The sequence below is a fragment of the Copadichromis virginalis genome, linkage group LG3 (genome assembly GCF_057382275.1).
Source record: "Copadichromis virginalis isolate Kocher_CV1m ecotype Utaka linkage group LG3, C_Virginalis_male_GT1.1, whole genome shotgun sequence".
In the NCBI taxonomy this organism is placed as follows: Eukaryota; Metazoa; Chordata; class Actinopteri; order Cichliformes; family Cichlidae; genus Copadichromis; species Copadichromis virginalis.
In genome coordinates this window covers 8,529,643-8,554,740 of record NC_140620.1, presented here as the reverse complement: position 1 = coordinate 8,554,740, position 25,098 = coordinate 8,529,643, and the positions used below count along the sequence as shown (strand labels likewise).

The 25,098-nt window shown below is 40.5% G+C and overlaps 1 protein-coding gene across 1 annotated transcript; it reads right to left on the bottom strand.

The window, feature by feature from the left end:
* Positions 1-1,066: 1,066 nt before the first annotated feature.
* LOC146712590 (protein NLRC3-like) lies at positions 1,067-24,846 on the bottom strand. Its single transcript, XM_085452085.1, has 10 exons — positions 24,732-24,846; positions 22,935-23,173; positions 17,662-17,703; positions 14,587-16,378; positions 14,241-14,414; positions 13,795-13,968; positions 13,437-13,610; positions 6,471-6,644; positions 4,558-4,604; positions 1,067-3,139 (listed from the first exon to the last, which is right to left on the bottom strand). Exons 1-10 carry the CDS (start codon positions 24,818-24,820, stop codon positions 2,610-2,612), a joined length of 3,435 nt encoding a protein of 1,144 aa, XP_085308211.1. The 5' UTR covers positions 24,821-24,846; the 3' UTR covers positions 1,067-2,609.
* Positions 24,847-25,098: the final 252 nt, after the last annotated feature.

Sequence of the window (25,098 nt, the reverse complement as noted above, 5' to 3'; positions counted from 1 at the left end):
TAGTGATGGTCCGCTTGAAGCTGAAGCTCCGGTGCGTGTGTCACAAAAATCAACACACTGCTTCAGAAGCACTGTGTCGAAGCTTGATTCGTTTGGCCAGAGTCACATGATCAGTGACGTCCGAAGCTTCATTTAGAACCTAACTGCTTCGGTGTCTGATTCAATGGTTTATAAGGAAGCAAATCATTCGCGGGATTTGTGGTGTTTTGATGGTGACAGATAGCGAACCACTGATATTTCTACTGAGAGATTTGGAGCCAGCGAGGAATAGAGGCGGCTCTGTTGTGTGGGAGTATTTTGAGTTGATTTTTGTCAATCGGGTGGGTTTTCCAGCTTTGTGTTCTGGCAGTTTGCTTTTGTTTTGTGCGTGTTTATTATATCTGAAAACGGGAAAAAGGTAAAATGTCAAACATCTGCTTCCATAATATAAATATCATTAAATAACTTTAGAAAAACTTCCACTTGATTCTTTACATGTAATGTTGTAAAAATATATATTTTATTGTTTAATTAATCTGAAAATGTTAGTCTGCCAAATGTGCAGCAATTGAATTTCTTTATTCTCTTTAGCTGATAGTTTGTGGGGCCCAGGTTGACTGTATAACTGCATCTCTACCAGTTTCTCTGCACTCCAGCCTCCTCTGGGCCATGTGAAGGGATTTTCCTTAAGGCAGGTTAAATGATGTCCACGAAAAGGAACAGGTTCGGCCATCGCACACTAGAACAAATTCTTTTTTTAAATAAAAATGAAAAAGGGTTACCGTCAATGCATCATGTTTTTAATTTGCAAGTTCATAAGCATTTTCCTTTTCCATTTCACAATCAATTCTACCCCCAAGTCAAAAATATGTCTGGGAAAATTTCCCTAATATATTATTTATAAATATACCCGTCTAGCGGTTAATTGCATAAGTGCATGGAGGCAGGACCTCAGAGCAGTAACATACTCCATAATGTGTTGTACATTATTATATGTATATATTATATGTAACATGGTATTTTTCAATTATTGTATTTACCAACATCAAGAAGTCACAAGCAAAGGAAGACCACACCATGGTGCATGTTTAAACAAGGAGAGTTTACTGGTCAAAACTATTTATTAAACAAATAAAACACATTTTCTTAACCACCAAAAAATACACGTTCAAAGCAACACAACAGCGGCCCAATATCAGACAGAACTCCACTGTGTAGAGTGGGCAATCATAATGAAGCGGTTGGTTTTATTTTGTGGATTCAAGCTGCTCTTCCTATTCTTGGCCACCAGATGTCACCAGAGAGGACTGTGTTGAAAAGCTTCGAGTAATGAACCGTTTTTCAATACAAGCTTCAGAAAGCTTCATTTGGCCATCACTAGTAAATAGGATTAGCAGACGATTGAAGTTCTTTTAAGCATACTTTATTGCTGGCATCTCCATTTAACATAAAACAATCACACATGCAAAAATCCCACTGGCTTTATACAGGACTTTGCCCACACCTGACCTCGTTAGTCCCTACCATTGAAACAAAATAGGTCAAACCAAATAATACAATTCTAAACAAAGAACAGGAATAAAGTCATGCATGAAACTGACAAACTCATTTACTCAACTAAATGGTAAAGTAAAACACTGCATGTTTGTTTGTTAGCTTAATCGACACAAGAGCACTTCCAATTAAGTGTGTTCACACTATTTTAACACTAATAAACTCAAAAGGCTACTTTAAAGAAAACAAACAATACTATACAAAATGAAAAACCCTCCATTTGGTTACACCCAGTGATGCAATCATTGACCTCATGACCCTATATAAACAGGAAGTAGTGGGCGGCCCTTCTCCTACACCTGTCTCACATATAGGACCTGAGTGCACAACATGGCCACCATGGTAAGTATAACCAAAGCAACATAAAGAAACATAATTTACCAGACATGTGCCTGTAAACAGAAGAGAATTCAGATGATCTGATGGTTAGTAGTGTTTGCTTTAAAACACATGCATGGATGTAAAGAATGTAACTACTGCTACCACAAACAAAACCCGGGATATTGTGTGTTAAGAGAAGTTACACCAGCAATGTCTAAATCAAAGCATTATGGCTGACTGTAAAATAACAGAACACAAAATAACAATATATGCAAGTGACAAATGTCAAATTAATTCTGTCCTAGCCACTTTGTCACAGGCTGAAACATTTTCAAATGATAAGCTTCCAACAATGAGTGAAACAGTAAGAGCATGTGGAGAGTTTGGAAACATCCCATTAAGAAAAAGAAATCAAACATTTGGATTCATTTTAATGAGCTCAGATTTGTTGAAAATGCAGAGGAGCTGGTTGTGAACTGAGCTTCAGAGAAACACAACATACTGATATTCACTGTGAAGCTTTGAGTGGAACAAGACACAAAAACAACATGTGGATCCTGTAATAATGGGAGCTTCCATCTTTAAAGGACTGAAGAGGAAGAGCTTTACAAGGAATCCTTTAGAACAGTTTAAAACATTAAAATCAGTTAAAAACTGGTTGAATCCATGAGTGAAAGAGTCAGAAATGTACAGATTGAACTGATCTCTTCAACAGTCAGTGTTTCTCTAACAGGAGGACACTCTTTACACTCAACTCAGCACAGACTCACTGAAGAATCAGGATTAACCCAAAATCCAGGATAAAGAGTTTGAGTGAATGTGGTGTTGAAGGTGTGGAGGTGGATCAGAGTGTCAGAGGAGACTCTGTAGAAGGACAGAGTGCCAGCAGGACAGTCCACATACACTGCTACTCTGTTAGAGACAGAGGAGGAGGAGGAGGAGATGGATGTTTTTATCTTATTGTGCCTGACAGACTGAGGACCATCATCAGAGCAGCTCAGACTCCAGGACAGATCATTGAGTCCAAACACACAGTCATTACTGACTCCTTCCCTTCTGATTCTTCTGTAACTCACTGATATATCAACGTTTTCTCTCCACTCGACCTCCCAGTAACAGCGACCAGTCAGACCATCTCTACACAGCAGCTGCCACTTGACATCAAATCTGTCTGGATGATCAGGATATGACTGAACCTCCTCCACATGTGTCACCTTCCTGTTGTTGTCAGACAGTTGGAGCCTTTTGTTTACTGTGTTTGTGTCAATTGTGAGTTGACAGGAATCTGACGGAGAGAACAAACACAATCAAGCTGCAGATCCATCATCTGTTCATTGATTGTGTTGAGATTTAAATATATATTTTAAGGCTTATTTGCTGATTATATTGTTTTATGTATAAAAAAAGGGCCAGCTTTGAGACAACTGGCCTTTGGGGGCTGTGCAGGGGTCTCTCTTCCGGAAGATGATTGAATAAAACAGAAATATAAATGTTTTGACCACTATGACTCAGGTTTTCTCTGTTCTATCGTGTCTAGGGATGGGTATTGATAAGATTTTAACGATTCCGATTCCATTTTCGATTCTGTTTAACGATTCGATTCTTTATCGATTCTCTTATCGATTCTTTTTTTTTTTTTTTTAAAAAAGGAGAACACTAAGGTCGATTAGCTTAGAACTTTGTTTTATATCTTCTCTTTGAACAAGATAGAAATTTAGGAGTAACATGGCCTTACAAACCCAACAGTGAGATCTTAAGAGATCCAGCCTACGGCTCTTCAATGGGGTGTCACAGGGTCCCCAGGAAAAAAAATTGTAAATGTAAAATAATAAAATAAATATTCTTCTGTAGCAATAACAAAGTATAACATAAATTGTTCTGTGGCAATTACACAAGAATATCCAGTAATGCCCCTGCCTACAATTAAACACATTCACTTACCAAAAATCGGGGCATCTGCTGTGGCAAATGGGTTCAAGCCTTTGACCACAAACTGAGTCACTGCTCGGTGACGTTCGTCTATCCTGCCTGAAAGGAGACGCTACCGGTAGACTGCAGCAAGAACTGCCAGCATCTGAGCCAGACTCTGTCTCATCATGGTCACCTACATGTACAGTAATGGCAGGTTTTGTAATAAGGCAGATCGCGCTAACATAATATGCGCTGTTGTTGATTATTTACCTGCCGCATTAACGGGAGAGGACATGCAAACGTTACCGCTGCTGCTGGGTTGAGAGTCACGAGTCCGGAGCGGAATTAAAAACGCGTGTCATCGCGTGTTTTGTGAGCAAATGCTTTTGCATATTCGTAGTGTTTCCTCCCTTAAATGAAATATCTACTTTGCAAGTTGCCCTGTTGTCATCCGTTCTCGTAAAGTATAATCAAACTTTTGAGCGTTTGAGCCGCTTAGGCGCCGTGTTTCCTGCCAGGTAAATGACGCTCCGCAACGTGGTGACGTCATTCGGGGCGACTGGAATCGATAAGGGAATCGTTTGCAAAAATGGCAAACGATTCCAAGGAATTGAAACAGTGGGAACCGGTTCTCAACAAGAACCGGTTTTCGATACCCATCCCTAATCGTGTCTAATTGACACTTTGATGATGACTCCTGACATCAGAGATGTGAATGAGTGATGTGAAAGTTTGAAGATGGTTGAATGTGTGCTGCTTTGTTTTCATGAATCCCATTAAAAACACACTTACACTTCCTCAGACCTGGTCTCAACCATCGGACTCCAGCAGGCTCCACCCTGAAAGGAGGAGGGGGGTCAGAGCACCACAGTCAGCATGCACACATGGACATTACATGGCTCTCGTACACATGAACATTCACAGTGTTCATCAAAGTGAAAGCTCGGAGGAATGAATTGTCTGTGGTGTCTGTTTTTGTTAACAACACTCTGTATCATCTGCCTGAAGAAAGAAATGCAAACAGTTTATCTCCATGATGTGAAAGGTCTATAGAGATGTGTTTGTCCCATTTCCTCATTCTGGACCTTTCCAGGTCCTGGATGGAGGAAAGACAGCACAGATGAGCCTCTCTAAAGACCTTATTGTCTGTTGCTTCATGACTGAGGCCAACAAGACAGTGACGGAAACAGGACAGGAGTGGATGATGGCCAATTTCTCCAGACTGCACAGGGTTATATCTTTGTATTAGTTCTGACACATTCATCAACACCATATCTCGAGTCATTGGAGAAAATATCTGAGTAGAAAAAGGTCAGATTTTTACAGTAAAAACCACAAACATGTTTAACCAATCATTTTCAGAACTTGAAATGCTCATAGAATTTGTGCATTTTAAAAAGTGATGCATACGTTTTGCAAACAACATGCAACTATTTCCCTAAAAATGCAGCCAAGGCCTCAGGTGGTTTTATATAAGCATTTCAAACTTCACTATGTCACAACCCGGCTCAAGGACGTGACAAGCAAGTGGGATAACACATACAGTCTTTTAAAGGCTGTAAGATATTTTTAATGAAAATAAGGTGAAGAAAGTTTAACACAATTTAAATGATATAGCAGCCATAACAAAAGCGCCGAATGAACACGATGGATGCCAGACAGAGAGAGATTCAATCAAGGTGGCTTTATATGCTGGGACTGGCCTTCTCAGGTGTGCTGCGTCTATAATTGGGTCAGCTCAACCTACCACTTACCTGAAAAAGACAGGCAACAAGAAAAGCAAAACACAAGGCCAGCCCACTGGCTGTCACAACTAGTAGAACTGACACACAAAACCAAAGAATGACTACACTACACACTAACTGTAGCACACACAACTGATACAACATCCATTTCGTGGGCAGGAAAGGAAAATTCCTTTGTTATGTCATTATCAATTAAGTACAAAAAAGGCAGGGGTGGATTTGAGGTGTGGTGCTTGCATTTGGAAGAGTTTGCTGTAAACTAGGGGTGGGTGGTATAAACGGTAAACTGTAGAAACGATATAAATTTGGCGGTAGAGCTTTTGACTATACCGCTCTGCCTCGATAGCGTATGTTGATGGTGTCATCAAGCTGCGCCTGTTTTGGTTCAAAGCATCACATCATCTGCAAATTATGCCAGGCCACAGTAATGGCAAAGCGACAAAGCAAGTTTTGGAATATGTGGAAAGCCAAAAACTGCGCTCCTTCCACTTCCCTACCATTGAGTCATTAATGTTACATACCCTAAAATGAAGGGATTATGTTAAGAAAATGCTTTAGTTTGTCACATTTTTATGCAAGCTTTTTGTTTAAACCAATGAATTAAAGCTGAAAGTCTGAACTTCAACTGCATCTGAGTTTTTTTATTTAAAGTTCACCGTGGTAACCCAAAATTGCAAACTGTTGTCTCTGTCCAAATATTTATGGACCTATTTGTAGGTCTACTTTTAATGAAACTCACAACATGAGTTATCTGTTATCATGTTCCTGCAAACAGGCTCCTTGGAGACCCCCTACACAAATATCCATGTACTATCCAGCTAGACTAGTGTGTCTGTCCCTGAAAATATTCCTGCATGTGTGATTGTTCATGTCTCATCTGCAGGAAACAAACAGGAAGTGAGTGAAGGACACAGGAAATGTTTCCAGCTCTTTCTCCTCTATCAGACATTCTCTCCATACCTGAGAGTGTCCAGTCTCCAGCCTGGATCCTTCAGTCCAGCCGACAGAAGCTCAATTCCTGAGTCTCCTGGATGATTGTAGCTCAGGTCCAGCTCTCTCAGATGGGAGGGGTCGGAGCTCAGAGCTGAGGCCAGAGAAGTACAGCCTTCCTCTGTGATCAGACAGCCTGACAGACTGCAGACACACAAAACAACAATCCATCTGTCAACAATCATTTTCTGTTTGTCACATATAATAACATCTGTCCATTTACATGCATTAAATTTAACTTTATTTATAAGTGACAATTCCCAAAAGACAACAGCAGTCATCTCAAGCTGTTTAACAGTGTAAGGTAACAGCAATATACTACAATATTAGAGAGAAAGCCCCAACTATCAGACTATCTACTTTGAGCAGTACTTGGTGATGGTGGGAAGGAAGAACTCCCTTTGACACAAAGATCCTCCCTGTGAATACAGGCTCCAGGAGGAGCATCTACCATGACTGGTTGCAGGGTGAGGGGAAAGAGAAGAGATGAGCTCAGAGAGACAAGAACAAAATACAAACTAGGGAGAGAGGAGACAAAAGTTAAGGACATGCAGTAGTGACATATAAAAGCATCAGGAGTGAAAAGAGGGGAGTGGAGAAGAAAGCAGAGCATCATGGGAAGTCCACCAACAGCCTTAGCCGATAGCAGAATAACTAAGGGATGGTTCAGGGTCACCTGATCCAGCTCGAACTATAAGCTTTATCAAAAAGGAAAGCTTGAAGCTGATCTTCAAAGTAGAGAGGGTGTCTGTCTCCTGAACTCAAACTGGGAGCTGCTTCCACACCAAGTCCAACATAGCCAGGCTGAGTCGTTATATTAGTCCAAAGTAAAGTCAGAAAGTCATTATTTGTGTCACATTTTAGTGGAAATGTAGAAAAACTATCCAAAAGTTATTTCTAAATCTGATATTAAACAGTTTAAATGGTGAAAAAAACTGTAAAGAAAAGAGAAAGTCAATTAAAAAAAGAGAGTCGATAAAAGCCTCTTTAGAGGGTCACCAGTTTAAAACTCAGACTTTTAAACTGGTGATTCTCCTTCTCTGCTCCATTTCGTCTCTAGACTTCCTGTTCCTATGAGGGATTTGATTAGCTGAACATCCTTCTGGCCTTTCTTTAGTTCTTTGGGTGCTAATCAAAGGAGAAAACACACGGGTCATGTGACGTGACATAAGGAGCGCTCTGATTAGTTGGGATTCACAAACTATGGTGCTGTTTGCAAGCTTAGCTTTGCAGTGCCAAGAAGATCTCTTAAATAGGGATGAGACACTCAACACTGACGTTTCCACAGTTTGGAGCTTCTAAAGTGCAGATGTTTGGAAACGCTGCGCCGTGGTTCAAACAGTCAGATCACGTGATTCCGGCTGCCACAGGTAGCATACCTGCTGCTTTCAGGCATTGCCAGGCTCAGGAATTCCAATTTTTGATTGGCTGGTCTTTTGGACTTTTTGGGCCTTGTAATGACTGAATGAATGCTTTTCATTCAGAGAGAGAGCCACACACTGTCTGTAACATCATTAGAATATCTCAGTAAAAACACCACCTCTCCTTCAAGGACTAAATCAAACAGGCACCAGTTTTCAGCTCTGTCTGCGCTCTACTTCTTTCTACTTTCTTCTTTTCTACTTTCAACAGAAAATATGATTTACTGCAATCAGGGATATCATCCTCACTGTCAGCAGTTACTCACACACTGTGTGTAGAAATAAAGAAAATATTGATACTAAGTAAAGTAAAGTAAGTAAAGTAAAATTTTATTTATATAGCACCTTTCAAGATAAAATCACAAAGTGCTTTACAGAGGCAGAAAACAGACAAAATCTAAAACAAAACAAAATCAACCAAAAGCGAGTTTAAACAGAAAAAAAAAAGCAGTTAAAAACCTGAGTCCACAGATCTCAAACTTAGAGGGAGCGAGTTCCAGAGTCTGGGAGCCACTGATACAAACGCTCTGTCACCTTTTGTTTTTAACGTTGTATGCAGGACAGCCAGCAACCCCTGGTCACAAGACCTCAGGGACCTGCTGGGGTCATAAGGAAGAAGAAGATCACTTAAGTAAGTTGGAGCTACACCGTGCAGGGCCCTATAAGTCATGATTATGATCTTAAATTGGACTCTGAACTTGACAGGGAGCCAATGCAGCTGAATCAGCAGGGGAGTGGCATGGGAGTGTTTGTGATGCTTTGTCAGAAGCCTGGCAGCAGCATTCTGAACACCCTGCAGTTGTTCCAGGGAGGCATTACTTAAGCAAGTAAACAAGGAATTACAATAATCTAAGCGAGATGAAACAAAAGCATGAATAATCATTTTCAATTCGGAACGTGACACAATGGGAGTCAGCTTAGCGATATTTCTTAAATGGTAAAAACAAGAGCAAACTAAAGATTTAACGTGTGTGTCCAGCGTCAGAGCTGGATCAAATGTAACACCAAGGTTCCTAATGGATGATTTAATATAAGAAGCAAGAGGGCCTAGATTTTTAACCACGAGGGGAACAAATTTCTCAGGAGCAAAGACAATGACTTCCGTTTTATTAGCATTTAGTTGAAGGTAATTACCAGCCAGCCAATCTCTAACGGAATCTAAGCAGGACTGCAGGATTTAGAGCTTAGAAACATCAGGTGGCCTAAAAGAGATATATAGCTGAATATCATCTGCATAACAATGATATGAAATATCAGAGAAACAGCTGAGAAGTTGCAGAAGAGGGAGTAAATACAACAAAAACAATAATGGTCCCAAGACAGAGCCCTGAGGCACCCCATAGGCAAGAGAGCTGACGGAGGATCTGAACTTAGAGGTAGCCACAGAGAAAGATCGATTTGACAAATAGGATTTAAACCATTCCAATGCGGTACCCAATACGCCCACCCAGTGGTTTAATCTATCTAACAAAATAAGATGATCAACAGTGTCAAAAGCAGAGGTCAGATCCAGCAACATCAAAACAGTGCACTCTCCAGCATCATAATTCATCAAAATATCATTAAACACTCTAAGAAGTGCAGTTTCGGTAGAGTGAGCCTTACGAAAGCCAGATTGAAGTTTATCAAGAAAGTTGTGCTCATCTAGAAAATCCATGAGTTGCTTGGCCACAACCTTTTCTAAAATTTTGGCAATAAAAGGCAATTTTGAGATGGGTCTGTAACTGGAAAGCAAAGAAGGATCTAGTTTAGGTTTTTCAAAAGTGGGTGAATGACAGCACTTTTACAGTAAACAGGGACCTGACCAGAGAGCAGAGATGCATTAATAATTTTAAGAACACTAGGACCAATAGACTCAAAAAAAATTTTAAGTAAAGACCCGGATAAAATATCAAGGGGGCAAGAGGATGATCTCATTGAAGTGACCAGCTTCAACAACTCAGGTAAAGACACTGGTGAAAATCTTTCAAATCTGACAGGCTTAAGTAAAATCGGAACAGGCAAATGGTACATGGAGGGAGAGATTTTGCTCCTTACATTGCTAACCTTTTCAACAAAGAAGGAAAGAAATTTTTCACAGTCTTCATTCGAAGAAATGGGGACAGCAGCAGAAGCTGGAGCAACAATATCCCTAATAGTGTCAAATAAAACCTTAGGGTTACCTCTTCTCCTAGAGACTAGGTTTGAAAAATAAGCAGCCCTTGCATCACGAATTGAAGCGTTAAAAGAAACTAAAAGGTCTTTTAAATGAAAGAGATGAACCGGTAAACAAGTCTTTCTTCACAAACGCTCAGCTTTACGACAGACACGCTTTAAACAGCGAATGCTGTCGTTTATCCAGGGCGAGGGTTTTGTAACAGGGGCTAGTCTAGTTTTAATAATGCAAATATTATCGATAATAGAAAGACATTAATTATTAAAAAGATTTGTTAATAAATCAACATCATTAGAAGCAGGCAGAACCAAATTAAAAACGTCAGAAAATCACCTCTCTCCTTAACTAAACACAACTCCCCCTCTTCTCCCATCGCTTCACCTGCAGGCAGTGACAAGATGGACACGGCAAATCTCTGTTAACAAGTTTCCGCGCATTGCCCCGTGCGTGTGGCTGGACGGCGTCAACGTGTTAACGAGCTAACCATGCCAATGCCGTGCAGCCTCAAATCCTTTCATTCTCTCAAAAGTTGACAGCGCGCCTTATGCATGAATTCTGGTTGTGCTTGATGACTGCGAAACGATTTTATGTGGAACAATGCGCTCAGCAATCTGTCAAAAAAAATTTAATACGACTTTGGTAAGCTACAGAGCTGCACCGCTTGATGGCTTGTCGGAGCATTACGGCTACCGAGGCGCCTCGAGTAGTAATACGTACTGTGCTTCAACGTAATATTACAGTATTGTGTGTGTTTAAGGACCATAAATGGCACCTGTTAAGAGACATGGTTACGAAGCGGATTTCAAACTCCAGGCTGTCAGTCACACAGTTAAAGTCAGGAACAGAGCAGCTGTGAAATCTGTATCTTTGTTATTATGCTCAGCGTTTCTTAGTTTACATTTTGAATTGTGAGCTTTTTGTTATGCACAAAAACAATGTTTTCTTTTATTTATGGAGCATTATTGTTTAATAAATGCTTAGTTTATTTTTGAGTAGTTTTTTTCATGTACATCTATGCTGTATGTTAATAAAAGTGCCTGTGTGACATCTGGGACACAGCTTTGAATAAGAACTCTTTTTGTTCCTACTTTATGGCTTTAAAAAAAAAAAAATATCGAGACATATCTTATATCGCCATCCAGCTAAAAAAATATCGAGATATGAATTTTGGGTCATATCGCCCATCCCTAGTTCAGAAGATATTCAGCAGAGGACGACTTAAAGATATGCGTGAAATTGACGCTTATGATTGGTCAGAATTAGCATCTGAGAATGTGACAAATGCTTACTGTTTTAGAAAGAAAGAAAACACATACAGAGAGGGAAGTGATGGAAGTGAGGCAAAAGGTACATGTGTCACGCTGTAGGTCACGTCAGGTGGAAAAGAAAAGTAAATGGTATCTTATGTCTGTGAAGGTTCTCAGTCATCCAGGTCATCGTAGTCGTAGAGCATGGAAAGAAAAGTGTCTGGACCTCTTTAAGTTGCTTGAAGACGTTTCACCTCTCATCCGAGAAGCTTCTTCAGTTCTGTCAGAAAGAAGCTTCACCTCTCATCCGAGAAGCTTACTCGGCTGCCGTATCGCCAGAGGGGTGATACAGCACCCTCACGTCTGTCAGTCTGCCCCAGGGCAGCTGTGGCTACAACTGTAGCTGCCTCTAACAGTGTGTGAATAGTGGAACACACCCATATGCGCTCAATGTCAGCACATTTACAACACCCTCACAGTGCACATAGACATATAGGTCACACACACTCAAGCTCATACACGCCTGCTAATATTAGTTAATATGCACACACATAGTCAGAATTATGAAGCGTTACACCACATATCTTTTTTCCTCTTTAAACAAGTGTCTAGATTCTCTTCACCCGTAAAACAAAATATCCAGCGTACATCATTAGCCATATACACACAAATATGGGCACACTAAGTTTTATAAATTGGTAAATGTAAATGAAGATGGCACCAGAGAAAAGAGGTTAAAGATATTTAAGCAGCTCAAAAAACTAAAGGCAGATGTTGTTTTATTACAAGAGACTCACAGATGTGTCACAAGTTTAAAAGAACTTAAAACACCTGAGTTTCATAATGTGTTTGCCTGTTTTAAATCTAGACAAAGGGGAGTAGAGTAAAATTGTTGATTTTATAGTATGCGATACAGTTATAGATCCAGAGTACAGATTCTTAAATATTAACCATCTATACTTAACAAAAAGTTATGTATTTTAAGTCTATATGGCCCAAATGTTGATGATCGCTCATTCTTTCACAGATTTTTTAGTGCATTCTCTGAACACCTAGACTGCTTTTTCTAGGAAGCGAACTCAACCTTGGACTGAATGAAGAAATGGACAGGCTAAACACAGCAGGAACTCAGCGCAATTGGCAGTCCACAAATATAATCAAACAGTATATAAGCGTCTTTGGTTTTTGCGATGTATGGCGCTCCCATCACCCCAACAGTAAGGAATATACTTTCTTCTCACATGGTTATCACTCCTACTCTCGTCTGGATTATTTTCTAGTCAGCAGCTCACTGTTAAGTAAAAATTCAGACACTAAACTTCACCCTATCGCTGTCAGCCATCATGCTCCTGTATCTTTAACACTAATACATAAGAAGAACACTAAGAAGAAGTAAAAGCTGGAGGTTTAATACATCAGTACTCAAACATAAAGACTTTATTAAATATTTTAAAAAAGAGTGGTCTTTATATTTAGACTATAGTGACACTCCTGGAACATCAGCATCTGTTCTATGGGAAGCAGGGAAAGCTGTGATGAGAGGTAAAATAATTTCTTTCTCATCACATAAAAAGAAAAAAGAAAACAAAAATATACAGGAACTAGAAAAAAAACATCAAATCCTTAAAAAAAAAGAAAGAAAACCCTACATGTCAGACCAAGATCAGGAAATACTGAACAAAACACGCGAAACAAAATTAGAATTAAATTAAATTATTAATTTAAAAATGAATAAATTCCTAAGCAAAGACTTCCCTTGCAGAATTTCGAACACAATAACAATTTTGTTATTCTTAGATAATCAAACAAACAATATTTTAGGGATTTCTACGAAACTTTATGTTTACCACTAAAAATGAAATTCATCAGTTTCTTGACAATGTAATTCTTCCAAAATTACTAGACAGTGAAGCAATAGCACTGGATTTGCCTGTGACACCAGGGGAACTCCAGGAAGCCCTGATAAGTATGCCTAATAATAACCCTCGAGTTCCAGATGACTTTCCTGCAGAATTCTACAAATAATTCTGGACAATTCTGGCACCTGTATTACAAAGAATCTTGCAGGAAATCAAGGAAAAATGATCATCTGTGGAAAAGTTGGAATCCTCACCTGAGAGTTTCCACTGCACACTGTGAACTCTTTAGTCTAGCAGACAGAAGCTTTACTCCTGAATCCTGCAGGTCACAGTTACTCAGATCAAGCTCTCTCAGACTAGATAACTGGGAGCTGAGAACTGAGGACAGATCTTCACAGATTCTCTCTGAGAAGTTACATCCACTCAGTCTGAAAAATAAAAGACAGTCTATAAAACAAATACTCTGTAAAGCTTGTTAATACTTTTCACATTAAATCTTGTCTTTCAATTTTCATAGGAAACATTAACATACTAAGATACAACATCATATGGATGAACTTAGCTTAAATATTTAATTAATAAATCTAAAAACAAAATGTAATTTGATCTGACCTCAGAGTATTCAGTTTACAGTTTAAACTTTGTAGTCCAGCAGACAGAAGCTTCACTCCTGATTTCCGCAGGTTTTTGATACTTAGGTCCAGCTCTGTCAGTCTCAATGACTGTGAGCTGAGAAGTGAGGACAGAGCTTCACAGTTTTCCTCTGAGAGTTCACAGATGTTAAGTCTGAAGATAAAAACATGAATAAAGATTATTATTAAACAGTAATCAAGGTGCAATAGCGTATTGTCTTGTGCTGAGCAGGTTAGTAAAACTTTAACTTAAAAATGATTAAAAATGCTATGAAACAAGGATAACTGGATAAAGTTTACCTTTACTGGTTAAATTGTTGATTATTTTTTTCGGTTTATATAAACAAAAAAGACATCAAACATATAAGCAACAGAACTAAACAGTTGAACTAAACTGTTGAATTAAACTAAACAAGTTGATCTGACCTCAGAATATTCAGTTTGGTGTGTGGACTCTCCAGTGCAGCACACAGAAGCTTTACTGCTGAAGCCTTCAGACTGTTGGTACTCAGGTCCAGCTCTCTCAAACGACAGGACTGGGAGCTGACCACTGGCAACAGAATTTCAATGCCTTTTTCTGACAGGTTACAGCTGCTCAGGCTGAGAGAGAAAGGAAAAAAAGAGAAAAGAAGATCATAGGGAAACCACTACCAACTGAGCTAATAATAATTGTTACTATTTTTTATGTTTTCGGCATTTCTGATTTATTTCCCATGATTTTAAGATTTTTACTGATTATAGGATTTTAAGTGATGAGTTCATGTTTACTTACAGAGCTTTTTTAGAGGCTTTGACCACTGGCAGCATTCTCAGAAGAGCCTCCTCTGAAGCAGAATATTTCTTGAAGTCAAACACATCCAGATCTCCTGATGACAGTAAGATGAAGGTCAGAGCTGAGCACTGAGCAGGAGACAATTTACCTGTGGAGAGACTTCCTGAGCTCCTGCCCTGCTGGATCTCCTCCACTAGAGAATGATCATTCAGTTCGTTCAGACAGTGGAGCAGATTGATGCTTTTCTCTGCAGACAGATTCTCATGGAGCTTTTCCTTGATATACTGGACTGTTTCCTGATTGGTCTGTGAGCTGCTTTCTGTCTGTGTCAGCAGACCTCGTAGGAGAGTCTGATTGGTCTGCAATGAAAGGCCCAGGAGGAAGCGGAGGAACAGGTCCAGGTGTCCATTTGGACTCTGTAAGGCTTTGTTCACAGCACTCTGGTAGAAGAAATGTAGTTTGTATTTTGTTCTGAGGGTTTTAAATAAGTGAGTTGTTTCTAGATTCAGCAGATTGAGTCCAGAGTTGATGAAGGTCAGATGGACATGAAGAGCAGCCAGAAACTCCTGAACACTCAGATGGATGAAGCAGAACACCTTGTCCTGGTACAGTCCTCTCTCCTCTTTAAAGATCTGTGTAAACACTCCTGAGTACACTGAGGCTGCTCTGATATCGATGCCACACTCTGTCAGGTCTGACTCATAGAAGATCAGGTTTCCTTTCTGCAGCTGATCAAAAGCCAATTTCCCCAGAGACTCCATCATCTTCCTGCTCTCTGGACTCCAGTGTGGATCTGTCTCAGCTCCTCCATCATATTTGGCCTTCTTCACTTTGGCCTGAACCACCAGGAAGTGGATGTACATCTCAGTCAGGGTCTTGGGCAGCTGTCCTCCCTCTCTGGTTTTCAGCACATCCTCCAGAACTGTAGCAGTGATCCAGCAGAAGACTGGGATGTGGCACATGATGTGGAGGCTTCGTGATGTCTTGATGTGGGAGATGATCCTGCTGGCCTGCTCCTCATCTATGAATCTCTTCCTGAAGTACTCCTCCTTCTGTGGGTCAATGAACCCTCTGATCTCTGTCACTCTGCCAACACACTGTGGAGGGATCTGATTGGCTGCTGCAGGTCGTGTGGTTATCCAGAGGCGAGCAGAGGGAAGCAGTTTCCCCCTGATGAGGTTTATCAGCAGCACATCCACTGAGGTGGACTTTCTAGGGTCAGTTAGGATTGTAGTTTTTTGGAAGTCCAGAGGAAGTCGACACTCATCCAGACCATCAAAGATGAACACAACCTGGAAGTCTTCAAAGCTGCAGATTCCTGCTTCTTTGGTTTCAGTAAAGAAGTGATGAACAAGTCCCACCAAGCTGAACTTTTCCTCTTTCAGCACATTCAGCTCTCTGAAAGTGAATGGAAACATGAACTGGATGTCCTGGTTGGCTTTGTCTTCAGCCCAGTCCAGGCTGTATTTCTGTGTTAAGAATGTTTTCCCAATGCCAGCCACTCCCTTTGTCAGCACTGTTCTGATTGATTTATTTCTTCCAGGTGAGGCTTTAAAGATGTCTTCTTGTCTGATGGTTGTTTCTGGTCTGTCTGGTTTCCTGGATGCTGTTTCAATCTGTCTGACCTCATGTTCATCATTGACCTCTGCAGTCCCTCCCTCTGTGATGTAGAGCTCCGTGTAGATCTGATTCAGAAGGGTTGGGTTCCCTGCTTTTGCGATCCCCTCAAACACACACTCAAACTCATCCTTCAGGTTACACTTGAGTTTAAGTTGACAGCACTGAAGAGTCTCTGAATTAAAAACAGTATTTGAGATGATTAGTCTACTATGGTCTATAATTTCTATATTTATTTATTTGCATCTTAAATTTGTTTCAATTCATTAGATGTTTGGTTAAATATATGTTGTTCTTTTGAATTTCACCAAAACATGCTTTGTTTATTAAATATTTTATTTTGTGTTTTAATCTCCTGCCTATGTGATCTGAGTCTGTGTGTGTTCGTGTGCGCTGTGTGGTGATGTAGGTGCAAGCATGTGTGCCCCGGTCACAGCTCCTTTCAGCTTGACCGAAGGTAAGTCACTGCCACGTTGCTCTCAGCTAATGAAAATTTATCAAGACCAGAAGCTGCAATCTGAATATATCCAAACTGCTGCATTTTAATCTGTTGTTAACTGACTCAGTCAGTATGAGTTTTGTAGAGTGCTGAGTTTGCTAATTTCAGGTATTTTTTTTAATGAGTATTAGCTCGAAGATTCAGCTTTAACATTAGCTCTAACATTAACATTCTTCAATATTAAATATGATTTACCTATCTCTAATAATGGGCTATGTACCACAGGCCTTCTAGCTGGCTGTAATTAAACCTTTACTCAAAAAGCCATCCATAGACCCAGCTGTCTTAGCTAATTATAGGTCAATCTCCAACCTTCCTGTCATTTCAAATATCCTTGAAAGAGTAGTTGTCAAACAGCTAACAGATCATCTGCAGAGGAATGGTTTATTTGAAGAGTTTCAGTCAGGTTTCAGAGCTCATCACAGCACAGAAACAGCTTTAGTGAAGGTTACAAATGATCTTCTTATGGCCTCTGACAGTGGACTCATCTCTGTGCTTGTCCTGCTAGACCTTAGTGCAGTTTGTGTCTTATCTATCTAATAGTTTGTTCATGTAAATGGAGAGTTCTATTCATACGTTTTTTTCTTCCCGCTGTTGCCAAAGTGCTTGCTCATAGGGGGTCATATGATTGTTGGCTTTTTCCCTGTATGTATTATTGTAGGGTCTACCTCACAATATAAAGCGAGTTGAGGTGACTGATGTTGTGATTTGGTGCTGTATACATAAATTTAATTGAATATGAACCATCCTCACGTGTCATCTGAAGCTCTGTATCCATCAAGAAATCTAGTGAACTAAAGAGACTATTAAACCAACCAGATGTTCATTCAATAGAGCTCGGACTTTTGTCGTAATGCAGAGCTGAGGCTACAGAGAAACCAGAGCTCTGTTTAATCACATCAGGCTTTATGTGTTATGGACTTATCAGTATTTCCTGAGACCAACTACTGAATTCTTACCTTCTGATGAAAGTGATGAAGCTGCCTGGGCTGAAGGACTTCCTGTTGGAGGAAAGTTCAGCTTGAGTAATAAATTTGTCTTCGAAAAAATGTAAGTATGATATTTGTACTCAATTATTTGAGAAGGAAAGACAAAATAAAAAGTAAGACTAAAATACATTTATAAAATAAGAATGACAATATGAGATCCAAGATGGCGTCACAAATGGATGCCCTGGTACTTCAGTGCGCTACTGCCGTCTTGTTTTTCTGCATAATTTGTGTGTCTGGACATGCTTCTGGATATCCTTACACCAGAGAACTACAGGACTAACACACTTTTGTTTTTTTCCCAGTATTTGTCACATCTGCGATGGATTTACTACAGACTTTGGACACAATGAGGGCTGCTTCTAACAGCTTGGATGAGTTTAGAGACACTGTCACCTCCACTTCTGCGAGGATAGCATTGTGCCATCATGCACCACGGTGAGTTATAATAATGACAAACACTAGTTTACTCCTAAAATCAAACAGCTGTGGCTAGAAAAGTGAAAGGCGTTCAGATGCGGAGTCAGGGACTACTACAGAGGTTCAGTAAAGAAGTGGACACTGCTAAACACCAGCATTTTGAAAAGACACATCAGATCTCAGATAACGACTCAGCCTCTGTGTGGAAAAGGAATAATTTAGGAATATCACTAACTACAAGCCTAAGGCTACGTCCACACTAGCCCGGATAGATTTGAAAACTACGTTTTGATATGAAAACGCTCCACATCCACACAGTCATTTTCAGTTGTTTTCACAGAATTGCGCGTCCTCGTTGACACGGCCGAAAACGCTTACGTTCCAGTACTGCACATGCGTGAAATGCAAGAAGATTCAACCTGCCTCATTTCTGTCTGGCACTTATTTACTTTCTGGCTCTTTGAAACGTCGGGGCAACATGTCAAGGAAAAGCACCGAGTTTTTTTTTTAAATGGACTAACAATGAGGTGGAGTTGTTGCTGCGAGAAACACAGAAGTACAAAGTTGCAAAAACGAGTGAAAGTTAAAAAAATGTGAAGAAAAGCTATCTGAAGCATGTACAAACTGATTTTAATCTTTAATAGGGCTGTCTAAATTGACAGCAAAGAAAACAAATGCTGTATAATTCCCTCTGCTATCTTAGTTTAATTGGTCACATGACTGCATCATATGACTAACATGCGTCATCATTTTAGAAAGTCTCAATTTTTCGCTGTCCACACTGCGATGCGAAAGCTCCGTTTTAAAAGAATGCATTTTCGAGAGCATTTTCAAAAAGCTGTGTTTTCTTTCGGGGAAAACGACATCTCAATGTGGATGTGAGGCCAAAACAGAGAGAAAACAAGTGGACGTGGCCTAAAACCCCCCACTCCACTGATGACTTGCTCTTGGACAACGCCCTCAACGACTTTTACTGTCGTTTTGATGAGCCGTCAAGCACCTTTCATACCCCCACCAGCCCCAACAATAGGGACACTTTGGACACTCATCACCCCACCTTCCCCTCTCCCCCACCACAGAGCCATCACTACAACCAAAGACTTCACCCACAACACCCCCCTTCTCATCCCACACCTATGAGGATCTCACACCACCTTCTCCCACTACAAACCTTCATATTCATGAAGCAGATGTGAGGAAGTAGTTTAAGAGCCTGAATGCTCAGAAAGCTCCTGACCCCTGTCACTCTCAGAGACTGTGCAAATGCAAATATGCCTGCTTCAAGTCCTCCACCACAGTCCCTGTCCCCAAGAAGCCAAGGTTTACTTGAATAAATTACTACAGACCTGTGGTTCTCACATCCGTGGTCATAAAATAATTTGAGTGCCTGATCCTCTCCTATGTCAAGACCCTCACGGTCCCCCTGCTTTTTGCATACAGTGCCAACAGGTCTGTAGACGATGCTATCAAGATGGCTCTACGCCTTAACCTGCAGCATCTGGAATTCCCAGCAACCTATGCCAGAATCCTGTTTGTGGACTTCAGCTCTGCCTTCAACACAATTCTTCCAGACCATCTCCAAGAAAAACTTTCCCAGATAATTATACTTGATCCCATCTGCTGGTGTTTCACTGACTTCCTGACTGAAGAAGAATGTCTTGGACTCCCGGACCATCATCACCGGCTCCCCCCAGGGCTGTGCTCTTTGTCCTCTGCTCTTCTCCCTGTACACCAACTGCTGTACCTCCAAACACCAGTCTGTCAAGCTAATTAAGTACCCATCGCGCCTTTGAATGAACGATAGTCTATAGCAGACCTTCCCAAAGTGGGGGGTGCAGAGCCATTGCAGGGTGTGCGCGGCATGAAAAGGAAAAAAAAAAAAAGAAATAAACAACAACCATGGGGCTCCCACACAAACGCAAAGCAGGAGATGAAGCATCGCTGAATATGTTTCCAAACCAACTTCATTCTAAGCCAAAGACTAGAAAATATGGTGAAGCATATCTGCCCTTTGGCTTCACCTGCACAAGTGCCGAGGTAGGTCTCCCTGCAGGATTGGTTTTCCCTGCATCGGGAGCAGCGCTGGGCTCTCCAAATCACGGACAAACAGAATCCCACATTCTTGATTTTTAGTTCACAAACACTTCTTGTAATGACTAACTACTCCTGACATTTTGGAGATGTTAGCTCTGTATACAGTAAAGTTACAGCGGGATACAAATAACATCAGGCTGATCCTGCCACAGTTTGTTCCCTCGGTTCAAATCACAAACAGTCTCTCACAGTCTCTCACAGCTGTTTATGTTTTTAAACCCAGAGATGCATTTTTTGAAAAATGTATTGATAGCAATGTTGAATATTATTACACATGAAAAAACAACTACATGTAAAATAATCACACTGTGACGCCTCTGCCTTTGTAAATGGAGGGACAGTAACTGCGTGTCTATATGTAAGCCTGTAAAACCTGAAGATAGAGACAAAATACTGTTAATCCGACTATCTGCCATTCTGCAATTCCTCTCATGTAAACAATAACGTGGCGCACAGCTGACGTGAAAAAAGGCACGTACCTTTAACATTGTGTGAGGAACTCTGTATTCCTCCTCCACACATAAACGCAAAAAATGAGTTTTAAAAAATCTTTGTTTTTGGTGATTCAAAACACCGTTTACGTGGACGAAACAGCTGCGTTTTCAAAAATACCCGTGTAGGTGCGGACATAGCGTAAAAGAGTTAGTAGTTTATTTTCTTACTACCTGTAGATTACTTGTATTTGCTTAATTGTTTACTAAATGTTTGAGGTATGAAATAAACCGCAATTGAGCAAAATATGGGTGTGTGTGGTTGGAGGATGTGTTAGTGCGTGCATGTGTGTGTGTGTGCGCGCACCGGTGGTCTATAGGATAACTGCTAACTGCAACAACAATACATGGTTAAAGTGGAACAGCGAAGCACAAGTACAAAAGCAAAGGGGTTGTCACATGATTCGGAAGGCATTCTGGGCTCAGCCAATCAGAGCCAGAGGATTTCGTTACGCGGGCATTTGCTCATAACACGGGCAGAAATATTGCCGTTAAGTGCCTTCTTAACTTGAATTTTTCGTTAGATGGGATATTCGTAAGTTGGGGTTCCACTGTATTTGAGAAGTGAAATGAAGGTTATTGGATTTACAGAAAGTGTGCAATAATTGCTTAAACAAAATCAGGCAGGTGCATAAATTTGGGCACCACAAAAAAAGAAATGAAATCAATATTTAGTAGATCCGTCTTTTGCAGAAATTACAGCCTCTAAACGCTTCCTGTAGGTTCCAATGAGATTCTGGATTGTGGTTGAAGATATTTTGGACCATTCCTCTTTACAAAACATCTCTAGTTCATTCAGGTTTGATAGCTTCCGAGCATGGACAGCTCTCTTTAACTCACACCACAGATTTTCAGTAATATTCAGGTCTGGGGACTGAGATGGCCGTTCCAGAACGTACTTGTTCTTCTGCATGAATGCCTTAGTGGATTTTGAGCAGTTTTTGGGGTCATTGTCTTGTTGAAAGATGCATCTCTGGCGCAGCTTCAGCTTTGTCACTGATTCCTGGACATTGGTCTCTAGAATCTGCTGATACTGAGTGGTATCCATGTGTCCTTCAACTTTGACAAGATTCCCAGTCCCTGCACTGGCCACACAGCATGATGGAACCATCACCACATTAAACTGTAGGTAGCAGGTGTTTTTCTTGGACTGCTGTGTTCTTTTTCCTCCATGACATAACACCCCTTGTTATGCCCAAATAACTAAATTTTAGTTTCCTCAGACCACAGCACTTTATTCCAGAATGAAGCTGGCTTGTCCAAATGTGCTTTAGCAAACCTCAAGTGTCTCTGTTTGTGCTGTGGACGGAGAAAAGGCTTCCCCTGCATCACTCTCGCATACAGCATCTCCTTGTGTAAAGTGCGCCGAATGGTTGAACGATGCACAGCGACTCCATCTGCTGCAACATGATGTTGTAGGTCTTTGGTGCTGGTCTGTGGGTCGACTCTGACTGTTCTCACCCTTCGTCGCTTCTGTCTATCCGAGATTTTTCTTGGCCTGACACTTCGAGCCTTAACTTGAACTGAGTCTGTGGACTTCTATTTTCTCAATATGTTCCTAACAGTGGAAACAGACAGCTTAAATCTCTGAGGCAGCTTTCTGTGTCCTTCCCTAAACCATGATGGTGAACAAGCTTTGTCTTCAGGTCATTTGAGTTGTCTTGAGACCCCCATGTTGCTGCTCTTCAGAGAAAACTAAAAGAGGAGGGAAACTTACAATTGACCTCCTTAAATACTCTTTCTCATTATTGTATCCACATGTGCATGTAGGTCAGGGGTCACTGAGCTTACCGAGCCAATTTCAGTTCCAATAATCATTTCTAAAGGTTTTGGAATCAATAAAATGACAACAGTGCCCAAATTTATGCACCTGCCTGATTTTGTTTAAACAATTCTTGCACACTTTTTGTAAATCCAATAAACTTCATTTCACTTCTCAAATACCACTGTGTGTGTCTCATATATGATATATTTAACTGACATTTTTTATTGGAACAACCAACGATTTATACAGGAAAATAATGACTATTAACAAGGTTGCCCAAACTTTTGCTTTCCACTGTATATATCAATCTCAGCACTTTTAAATTTTATTTAAGTGTTTGTCTTACAGCATGTTTTGCACTAAGTACTGCAGCAATTTCCTAATCTTGTAAACCTGCTCAACTTTAGGTAATAAATCCTTTCTGGTTCTGATTGTGTCAGCAGTGTTTAGTGTTTCATTTTTCTCTTACTGACCTCCTTTCAGCCTCCCTAAAATCGACCTCGCCACCTCCATCACATGGTCTGAATACACCTGCACCATCACGTCTACTGTTTTCAGTCTGTCTGCGTTCTCCAGCTGGAACTTATAGATTTTAGGGAAGTCAGCTCCAGGTTCATACTGCAGGTAAAAGTGGAAAATCTTCAGCTCCTCTTCTCCCAAATTCTTCAACATTTCCAGCAGCTGCACTGGTGAGGGCTTCTCCATCTTTGATCTGTTAAACATGAAATCATGTGAACAGTCACAGTCTCTATCACATCTACATTTTACTAATTTAGTTTCAAGTTTTATTGTCATGTACAGATCCATAATGAAATTCTTTGGCTCGTGCCCCTCAGCTCTACATGAGCAGAGAGAGAGTGTGCAGTTATATTAAGGAAAGAATAACAGAAATTACCAGTGGTAATAATAAAAGACAAAAGGAGGGGAAAAAATTATTAAATATTAGAGAATTTACGACTAGTTGGCATTTACAAGTTTCTGCAAGAATTTTACTAAAGAAATGTAGTACAGTGGAACCCCGACTTACGAAATTAATTCGTTCCCGAGGGTTCAGTGCCTTCGTAACTTGAATTTTTTGTGAAACGGGTATTCTTAAGTCGGGGTTCCACTGTATATTGCACAGCTGATTAACTGTTTGATCTGGATTATTTAGGTTTTACATTTTTTTTCCTGGATGGATTGTTCTGTGATGGGAATAACATCACAAACTGAATAATAAAGAATCAACAATAAGACCTGATACAATAAGAACTAACCCCAAAAAACCAAAGAATCATTAAAAGAGAATTGTGCAGAAATAAGTGTGACATGTAACTTTAATCCTAACACTGCTGTTAAAGAGTTATACCCGAGGATGTTTAACGTGAGGTTTCTAAATCAGGAATCTGGTACCAAGGAAATCATTATAACAACATTTACAATATAATCATCTGATGATGGGTTAACTCTGTTCCTTGGAGATATTCTCAGGTTCCCGTTGAATCTAATGAGCTAGTTCTCCTCTGTCAGAGCAGACAAACACAAGTATTAGCTGAGCTTAAACTTAGGCCACTCACAGGCTGGAGCTGACCACTCGCTCTAAAACACACAAGTTTCACACAAATCCCAATAACTCAGAACATCTTTTTTCTGGTTTCAGTTGGAAATGTCTGACGCTCAAACTATTCATCCTCGTCTATCCAGCACCACCTGAGACATCTGAGTGGAAGTTCCTCCCTACACTGTGTTTGAAGCAAAGCACAAAGGAGACACCTGCTGGAGCATCTGCAGGTGTCCTACTCAGCCTCTTCACTACAGAAACACCTCCTACAACATCACCCTTTACACTCTGACTGCTGTGTTCGTGGAAACACTCCAACACACACATATGAACATAGAAATGTGTGTGAAACACAGCTGAGCTGACATTAAACATGATAGAGGATTTATTCACAACAACATTTACACACACATTACCTCTTTGCAGGAGATAATACCTATATGAGACACAGTTTATGATTCAAATGTTAGAGATCCTGCGGCTGCCTTTGGGGTGTGCAGGGCTCTCTCTTCCGGAAGATAATTAAATAAACAATTATAAATGTTTGACCACTATGAGTCGGTTTTCTCTGTTCTATCATGGGGACAAAAGAATCTGGGTTCAATAAGGTCCAGGTTCATGTTTATGTTTAGTTCCTCGTTTCTTCCTGTGAATAATGATGGAGCAGTGATGTGAGTGCTGAGCTGTGACATGGAGAAGAGTCATGGACAGTTAGAGATGGTCATCTCACCTCTGAGCTTTGGTCTGGCTCTCATGTTCCCCACACAGAGTGCTTTTAGAGGGAGGGGCTCCCTCCTCTCTGTCCTCACACTGATCCATGCTGCTCAGCTCACACACACTTTCTACCTGCAGAGGAAACACAAATCATTCACATGCACATCAACTGTAATCCTGCTTTCCATCACTGTGCTGTCCAAATATCAGCTGCTGCTTTCCTGCTTCATCTCAGTGTCAGCTGCATGCAGTCAGACAGCAGTGTGAGGCAGAGGAAGCTGCCATCAGCTGCTCTGCTATCAGTCCACTAGATGGAGCCTGAAGCACAAACGATGCATTCACTGACACACATGGATTTACTGGAAATGAGAACCATTTAGTAA